The sequence below is a fragment of the Bidens hawaiensis genome, unplaced genomic scaffold, assembly GCF_021521415.1.
Source record: "Bidens hawaiensis isolate Kalapana, Puna unplaced genomic scaffold, B.hawaiensis_p1.1 tig00041637_1, whole genome shotgun sequence".
Lineage (NCBI taxonomy): Eukaryota > Viridiplantae > Streptophyta > Magnoliopsida > Asterales > Asteraceae > Bidens > Bidens hawaiensis.
In genome coordinates, this window is record NW_027497362.1 from 29,531 (window position 1) to 39,933 (window position 10,403).

Consider the following 10,403-nt stretch of genomic DNA (forward strand, 5'->3'; position numbering starts at 1 on the left):
TATCGATGGAGTTAGTCCCCAATATAGCGCTCACTTCGCTTAGTTTCATGAGTAATTAGCCATGTTACCAGACATGACAATTCCTTCAAACGATTAGCGTGTTCTAAGTGATCAGCACACAACATTTCTATCTTTCATAGCTCAGTTTCCAATCTCTGAGTTTAATTACTCGAATAAAAGTGCTCTAGCACAAGAATTTTAAATCCTGACCATATCATCTGAGCAATAATTTTCTAACTATAATTTTGTACCATCGTGTTCCATCACGATACAACATAATCTACCAACATATCTGTAGCATATTTCACTACACAATGTTCTAGACTCTTACCAATATCCTTAACCATTTCGATCTTTTCTATCCACTCACTAATCTATTCCTCCCTTTACCATCAGTAAACTATTAATAATCCCCTTAACACAACCATCAAACATAGCCTTCATACCGGATCGAATTCATTACGACTACTATTCATGTTTAGTTTATAACTAATACTTGTAGTCATAATAGTATTCGGTGGGACATTATCACTCTTAGTAATACCACTAAGAATTGAAATATTCATATTCATGTGATTGCTCGATCTATAATTCTGCGATCACATTGGCATCAACAATAGCAGTGATCTGTGATACGACATTCGGTATCATCATCTGCTATCTTTGAGCAATCATCCGAATCATATCAATCTCCATCATTGGAGTTATTCTTTTTATGTCATTCTGCCGTACTCATCCCGTACGCAGTAATCAATACTAATCTCACCGTATAACTCGTTACCAGCTCAATCATAACAGCAGGTACACATACATACCAAATATTATCATACATATCACACATACCAGTATCTAGTATATATGTCCCACAAATATAATAACATATGGACTTAACCTGCCGTCGGTTAACGTTTAAATATGTTTCATAACCCTTGTCACCAACTGACATATAGATCTTTCTCAACAAAGATTAATGTCTAATATGCTTGATTTCAATATCCTTCTGCATGTCAGCATAACCGATACATGCTCACCGTGAGCACCAAACGATTACGTACCACGGAGTTATAATATACGTGTCTATTTGTATATCCGGCATACACGGTATATCGCCTACGAGCGAACAACCGACTATGCTATAATGATTCCAACACCTCCTTGTGTATGGGTAATCATTCTATTCGAGTATACATGGGTATAGGCATCTAACGGATGTAAGGATAACGTAGGGAGTTGCAAGGTTCAAGGTAATCGCGCAACATGGGTTGCCTTCAAATATTATCAATTACTATTATGGGAAACTCTATCACTTGCTCAGTCAATGTCCTCAGGCGTTCTAGGTTCGCTAAAATCGGTGATTCTTGATCTGGAGAAGGTATGTCTCATATGTTTGGGAGTGAGAAATACATATATATATTTCTATATATTATTTTTATCTGCTGATTTATTATCCATTTTATTATTATTATTTTATTTTTATTTTAATGGAACAAGAATAGGTTCAGGTACAGGTCCGTCCGTACGTGAGGGTTGGCGGTTCGGGTGAACATAGGGGGTTATTAGGATATACGGTACCGGTGTTGGTAGGGTAAGGGATTTATCAATTTTGGTTGGGAGTGAAGGTTACTAGATATTTCTGGTTAATGTCAAACGGGAGATCTAACTTGGTACTATCATAACTATTGCCCGATAAGTCAGACTTATCATCAACCGATGCTCTAGAAATTTTCAGCATCCTCAGTACTTTTATTATTTCATCCCCCGGTTCCATATCCGAGTCTTATTTCTCAATACCTGTACCCACAAGATATGCACATATATATATATATATATATATATACACATTAGCACGTATAAATAATATTATATACTTTACACATATGTTGCCATTTTTACCTATTAATGTACCCCGTGACTTCCCCTGAATTCCCTCGTGCGGACAAGTCTGTTATTATGTTCCGGACCATAATAACTCACTTGTCCATCCAAGTTCATCCAAATCTCGTCACTATGAATTATTAGTTGATATTCAGATCCTATAATACTTGAGCTACTGGTTATATTTTAGGTATCTTTTAAAGACATCCTAATTCTTTTATAACCAATGGCTCTGATACCAACTTCTGTAACACCCCGAAACCGCAGCGGAAACGTAAACGGGATGCAACAGACACCTCTGATATCAACCACATTGTTTATAAAGAAAACTGATTACATTACTAAACTTCAAATTACATTATCTCGTATTTCATTACCGTCTAGGTGATACACACATCATACAATACGATACATAATTCTGTTTATTATAATGTATCCTAACATCCCACACGCAAATCTTACACACATCAAGCACTTAGCACGTAAGCAATCACTTCATCTTAATTGTACCTGAAAAGCATGTGAGAAAACGGGTCAACTATGAATAGTTGGTGAGTTTCACAATTTGAGTAAACCTTGATAAATCAATATCATAATATAATATTATCTGTGGACACTGTTAACCCAGTACTGTACCCATTCCGGGAGCAATGTTAACCCAGAAACACCTCTTTGTACATCTGGGGACACTGTTAACCCAGTACTATACCCATTCCTGGGGCAATGTTAACCCAGAAACACTTCTAGAAACATCTGGGGACACTGTTAACCCAGTACTGTACCCATTCCGTATGATTCCCGTACAATCAAATATATATAAATCCATGCAAATCCATGCGTTCAGTATGTACTTAAACATTTCAATAGTAACATGCTTCCGCCCCGGGAAAATATTTGAAAACAATTCAGGAAAAGGGGCTCGTGAAACTCACCTTAGCACATGCAAGCAGGTAACAACAATCATTATCAGTTAACACGTCCAATCTGTAATATGATCCCTACGATCGTTACTATACACTCATTATTAATATAACTTAAACCAAGTTAACCGGTACATCTGGGAACACTATTAACCCAGCACTGTACTCGTTCTGGGGGCAAGGTTAACCCAGAAACACTTCTCCGGACTCAGATTGTGATGTCGTTTAGAGTTCCAGGGTCACAATTACTATTAGTCGTTTTTCTCGTTTTGCGTGCCTAGCACGGTTATCCGTTTTTACGTTTCAAAAATAAATTTGGTCACACACGACCCGAAAGTGGTGGTTGACTGATAATTTAATTAAAGTTGTGAAATTAAAGCTCGGTTTAGACGCCCCGATTGGCCGCGGGACCCGTTTCCGTCTTTGGCGTACTGGAAACTGTTAAATCGGACAAAAATTACTCAAATCATCCGAATTATTTTCGGATGATTTATTTTTACTTGTCTAACTCAATTATATGAAAATAGTTCATTTTTAGGGTTTTTATACACCAGTCAACTCGCTTAGGCCAACTTTACTGGTTTACGCGTTTTAAGCTTTAAAAGTTTGTTTTTATTTCCTTTTTAGCACAAATAATTATCCGTTTACTCTCGGATCTTGAAATTTTGCACAAATCACTTTTTGACAGTGGGGAATTTTATAAAAATATTTCTAGAATTAATTTCTATATTTAAAATATGTTTATCTATTTTTAAACACCATTTAAACACTAAATATGTCGTAAATACCAAACGAACTTAGAAAAATCCCAAATTTTTCCTGGATGTCCCCTGCCATCCACATAGTCCCCTGTAATTTTCCAGACCAAAATCTTCCTTTACATGCCATTTTCACTAAAACCGAGCTAGAAAACCCTAAAACTCGTTAACCGAAAAGTCTACCTAGACTTCTCCAACGGACCTCAAATTTTGTGTGTGACTTATACCTGATATAAAAAGCTTATCTGCAATTTTCCAGAATTTTTCATGATATTTAACTATTTTTCACCATTTTTGGCCAAAACCGAGCATTAAATTCACCAAATATTCATCCTTTATCCAAAAATTACCAAATATTCACAGAACTCTTATTTTCATGTGTAGAACATCCCTGTAAAATTTCTTGACCTAAATCTAAACCATCAACAATCTGTCCCAAAACACATACACCGAACATAAACCGAATATACCTTTCGTTTTCCGCCACTACAAGCTACAATCTCGTCTTTCCGCCTTATCTACCACTAAAAACAGAGCCTACAAACAACATACCACAATACCAAGCAAGTTACACTCACGATCAAGCCATTTCTTTCATGGTTTCGGTTATGATTCCAAAAACAAAAATTTAACCGTAAAAATTCGTTTTTGATTCGTTTAACTCCTTTCTTGGACCAAGATCCCTTGTATAACCCGTATACATCACTTGATCATGCAAGAATCGGTTTTCATCTTTGAAACCTCATTTTCTTGCAAACAAACTCAAGAAACGAAGATGAACACGTGAATAACTCGATCATTACCTTGTTTTTCTTGCTAGAACTCTCGGTTTTTGGATGAAATTATTGAGAGAATGAATGGATTGTTGAAATGTTTTGATGAAAAAAGAAAATGAAGGGCCAAGGGCACACCCTTGGTCCGATCGGGATTTTGAGAGGGTGGGGTGGGTCCCACCTTTTCATTCTAGGCCACATGTTTGGATTCTCGTAATCCGGATAATGTTTTGGATAATCTGGTTCAGTTCGTTTTTCGGTTAAATGTCTAATTCGGCTTAAAACGAGGCTAAAACGGTCGTTTTTTCGGCTAAAAATGAAATTTATATAAAACCACTTTAAAAAACTTAAACCATGACTTCCATTAACTTAAAATACCATGTTATTAATAATTGCGCATCTTTTTCGGCTTGATCGGTCGTCTCTTGCTCGGTTTGGTATTAAAGGTTTCGTTTAACGTACCGTCGTACCATTAAATCGAAATTCTTTTTCTGTGCCGAACTTTACTTATCCCGAAGCATTAATGCTTCGTATAATCACTAAATATTATAGATATCGTCTATAATTGAACCCTCGATTCGTTCGGGTTTCAATAACTATCGATCGAATAATCGCATATTCAATACGATGAATTATATATTCACGTACAATCAATACAATGAACCATGTATTCTCGTATAATTACCATGGTAACTCATGTAACCGACATTAAATATGACGTAACTATCGTCTACCGATTAGGGTATCCCTGGTTTCGTCGGAATCGTTACAGAAACCAACGGTTTGAGGTAGGTGAGACCTTAGCATGTCACAGATTTCCCACGGAAGTCCCCAGATATATCGTGTGACTTTGCTGGATTCAAGAGTTACCAGCTGAGGCACGAGTCGATAGTACTCATGAAATTTGGTGTTATACTCACGGAGATTTGTTCCTATGACTTGATAACTATGAAATTTAGATTGAATTTGATCGGTCTCATGAATCGGGAAAATTTTTGCCAGCACTATCTCCTTAAACTCCTCCCACATCAGATTGTACAATGTTTGCCGTCCTTTGCTCATGATTAACGTATTCCACCGTACTAACGCTTCACCTTTGAACATTTGCACCGTCTATTGGATCTTCTCTTGTTCGGCACACTAACAAATGATTACGATAGACTCCATTTCTTCTAACCATCTTAGGGTTGCAATGGCACCTTTGTTGCAATAGAATTCTTTTGGTCCAAAATTTTTGAAATCCTTAAACGAACAACTTTCAATTTTTTGCTTTTTTAACTTTCGATTGAACTCTCCTCCAGCGTTTGATTCGGGAACTCTTTCTTCGAAGTGAGATGGGTTAGGATGGGACTTAACAGATTTTCGGGAATGTTCAACAGAGTGAGTTTACCTAGTTTGAGTTCTAATGTGTGACTCGGCTCTCACAACTTTCTTTATCATTTCTTTTATTTGATTCATATAGTTTTCGGATATTTGTTGATCTTGTTTGTTTTCGGCGCGGTTATCTTCTATTCGAGAAGCTTCCACGTTATGTTGATTTTCTGTAGTCGACAATTCTGAAATAATTTATATTCTTTCTTAAACACACTTTATTTATTTATGTACATTTATATATATATATATATATATATATCTTAAAGATATATATTACATTACACACACCTATATATATATATATCATTACTTGATATATATATATACTAGTAGAGTACCCGCGCGATGCTGCGGGGGCGGCATTTTACAACAACATGCTCGTTTATTTTGCGTCATAAATGAAATTCTGATATATTATAAAATAGTACATTAATTAGCTTTGTTATTCATATAATATTTTTACAAAACTTTATTATATAATTCTTTTTTTTTACATTTATTACAGTTAAGTTGGTAGCATCAATGTGGTATATCTATTTTCTAAGAATTAATTAAGAAAATTTACATTAATCCATAGATTAAGAAAATATTAAAATACACGTATTTAATTTATGAATTGCAAAATGTTTTAACTTGTTCAAATGATTATTGAGTCATAGTATATAATACTTAATAGGAGTATGATGTATATGGTTTATTTGAACCAATTGTCATGCAGACACTCGTTGTTTATTGAGGGATAAGATAAATAACATCAACATGTATTAAAAATATTAAGAATATAAAAACCAAAAGCACAAAACAAATAAAAAGGAATATCTTTACATTTTGATAGATCATTCTTCGCGTAGCACTTCCCGAAAGACAACATTTGAGATGTATACCCTGTCTCTTCCGAAATCTTTAGCGGGATGTACTAACACCTTTGTATATTCGCGCGATATCCCTCTAGACAATGCCACATAAAGTTGCCCATGTGAAAATACCGAATCCGGTAAATAAACACCAATGTGTGGAATTGTTTGGCCCTGAGCTTTATTTATTGTCATCGAAAAGCAAAGACGAACGGGAAACTGCTTTCTTGTAAGTTCGAATGGGAACTTGTCGTCTTCAGAGAGACTTAGAGGAATTCTTATAAAAAATACTTTCTCCCCACTATGTTGCCCGGCAGCTATTTCTGCGTCAATAGCATTACGGTGGAAACCTTTGCATATTAATCTTGTGCCATTACATAGACCACGTGAAGGATCCATATTCCGTAATAATATTATTGGACATCCAATTTTTAATCGAAGTTTATGAGGTGGCAAACCGCTGACATTTAGTGCATTTAAGAACTCGATTGGATAGAAGTGGTGCTTATCGTCCACAACTTCGTCAAAACTATAAATAACATGTTCCTCCACTTGAAAATTGTCCAACATTTGATCGTTAATGTCATCAACACTTTCATTCCTTGTGGATAATATTGCTCTAGATGCTATATATTCTGAAGTGCAAACGTTGTTTTCGATTGATGGAAAGATTGCATTGAACAATTCCTTTATAGAATTTTCTTTGGTAGTGAATGGAATTGTCATGTCATCGGGGATGCGGATAAAGTTTCCTTCGATAGCTTCTTCAGATCCATCACCGACTCTTAAAAGAAAATCAGAAAACCACGAATCATTTAATGCTCTCATATTTATGGTCAACCGCATCTTTTTAGTAACGGACCATAGTGGAGACATTCGAAAACTTGAGTCTACAATCTGTGCTCAAGTTCCACGTTTAACAACCGGCAACACCTGTCTGAAATCACCTCCTATAACTATTATCTTTCCACCAAATGGGAGTCTAACGCCAATGATGTCTTGCAATGTGCGATCGACTGCCTCTATCGCCTGTCGTTTGGCCATCAATGCTTCATCCCATATTATTAGTTTAGCTAACCTAATTAGTTCAGCGGTCCCACTTTGATGGTTGATCTTGCACATCGAATAATTATTAATATTGATGGGTACTTTGAACCTGGAGTGAGCTGTTCTCCCTCCTGGCGTATTATTAGCTGCAGCACCTGATGAAGCTGTTGCAAGATGTGACACCCGGTAATTTTTCACACTCTAATGTATATATTTGATTTAAATTACGTATTATTTATATAATTTATATGAGGTATAAACCATAGTATACTTGAAATGTGAACGAGAACAGTCGTTATGCCAATAGGATCGTATAAAGAGCCGATGAGAACGGCTATATGATAAAGACAGCCCAGTAATAGTCAGAGGTGACAAACATATCAAGCTAAATATATACCTATGATCCAATATAATGGGTAATGGTAAGACTTTGCCCAATAATGTCCTAATTCCCTAATTAGGACCGAAACGTCAAAAACGTTTATATAATTGAATGTAGTCGCCGAACCGGCCAAATTAATGGCACATTATACAGTGAGACGATCAAGATATGAAACTATGAAGTGTTTAAAGGTATACTAGTCGGAATAATATGAAGATAATAATTTAAACAATCCATGAAAGATTACAATATGGAGCACTATTTAACCGAATATAACTCCGGGCTAAATTTAAATATACATCATACCGGGAACCGAAATAAATTCCGGGTTCCATACCATCTATAATACTTTATAGGTGACCAAATAAATTAAGAGAAGCTCATAATACCCAAGTCCAATATAATTCCCATAACTCGTTCATTCGATAAGCTACTCGTCCTAACGACTATCCATTTAAGACCCGAACTAAGATTGAACTTAGCACTACATTTGGACAACCAATATATTTATTAAATGACCATAATACCCTCCCTTTGCAGCCCAAAGCCGAACCCCAACTTTTCCCATTCGGTTATAACACAAGACAAAACACCATTACATACATCCATGTATTAACATATTCATCATCATCCATAGCATCATCCATCTAACTATCATCATCACCAACATTATCATGACCTTGGAAATTTGCAAGCCACCAAAAAGTCTCCAAAAAGCCTTCCAAGAGCCGGCCTCCCATTCCCCTCCCAAATAAACAACAATTTACACCATGCCTTGACTACTATTGCACTTGAATGAGTGATTTGCCACCCTTAATTCATGGGATTGTGATTCCCCAATTTAAGGGATTATGTTTCCATCCTCCACTCTATATATACTCTAGCTTTCTTGATCAAAAATCACCACCCAAACTCAAGAAACTTAACTCCAAAAACAACCCCTTCCTCTCTCGGCCGAAGGCAGCAGCAGTGCACCACCACAGCCGCCTCTTTGCAACCTGTTTTCTCTATAATTCTACTATTAACATCTTGAACCCTATATATCGTTGGAAAGCTAGAAGAAATCCTTAAACCGTGGTAGAAAGCCTTGAACGGATCTCTGCCTGGAAAACTCGGTAAGAAGCTTTGAACCTTCGAAGGTCACTACTGGAAACTGCATTTTCCAGCAGTACCCCCCTCTCTTCTTTTGTTCATATCTCACAAACCACTTGGTATTTTTGGGTGATTCTTGTTTAGGAATCCAAGGAAACTCGCAAGGATCACGAACCACCTTTTGAACATCCATTTCCGGCGTCATTTCAGCATTAGGTAAGCCGAAAACTCGAGTTGTAACAGTTTATGGTGGCTGGAAAAACACAGATTCTGTCCAGCCACGGTTTCATCATTTTACTTGACCCTAGTTCACCTATTTCATGTTATTTAAACATAATGTAGACCCTCAACATCATGATTAACGTCAAGGAACTTGGATCTCGCCTTAAACCCGCTCAAGAACGCCTCAAAAACCGACATTCCCATGGTACTAATGCCATGTTATGTTTAGTAGAAAAACATGGACTAAGCCTAAGATACATATACATAATGAGGTGATGAATCATTAACATAAACTTGAAGTGTGTTAAAATGACATATAATGAGGAGTAAATCATGTTGGGTAAAAATTACAAGTGTTAAAAGGGTGTTTAAGGAAGGTTAAGGTTAATAGAACACTTAGTTAAGATCTTGAGTAATAAAACCCACTTATAAATAAACAAGATAATATAAATGTAAAGACGGAATCTTGGTTATGTTAAACTTTAAAAATGGTATATAACTAACGTATTAAAAACCGTATCGGGTGTAGTATGAGAATAAATATTTTTACTATCATAAAAGTAAAAATAATAATAGTAATAATAATAGTAGTAATAATAATAATAAAAGTAACAAAAATAATAAGAGAAACGACTACGGGAAATCGGATACTAAAATATATATAAAAGTGCAATCCTTTGCACGGAGGATACATGGATATAATGGCTTTAAAACAAAGAGATATATATATAAATACACTCGTATAATCCTATGAATACACGGGGAATACGTGTAAGATATATATAAGTAAATGTAAATATACAATATTGTATGGGTCAAGGATAATGGTAAAAGCATGTAATATAATTATAAGATTTAAAAAGAATATTAATAATACTTATAATATATACATAACAAAATAAGTATACAAGTCATACACATATATTCCTATATATGTGCAACAAATATAAAATACGGGTTTTTGTGATGGACATTGCGAGTAACTGGAAGGGTGGAGGTGCCGGTAGTCGGGACGTCCTGTCTAGGCTGGTAAACGAATATATCATAGATGGGCCCGTTACCTACCTGGGGACTAACGATGAGAGCACCAAAACCTATTAGGCTAA

The 10,403-nt window shown here is 35.7% G+C and overlaps 1 protein-coding gene across 1 annotated transcript; it reads right to left on the bottom strand.

The window, feature by feature from the left end:
• Positions 1–6,536: 6,536 nt before the first annotated feature.
• On the bottom strand, positions 6,537–7,400 carry LOC143593057 (uncharacterized). The gene has a single exon (XM_077072802.1). The coding sequence runs from the start codon at positions 7,398–7,400 to the stop codon at positions 6,537–6,539; it is 864 nt and encodes a 287-aa protein (XP_076928917.1).
• Positions 7,401–10,403: the final 3,003 nt, after the last annotated feature.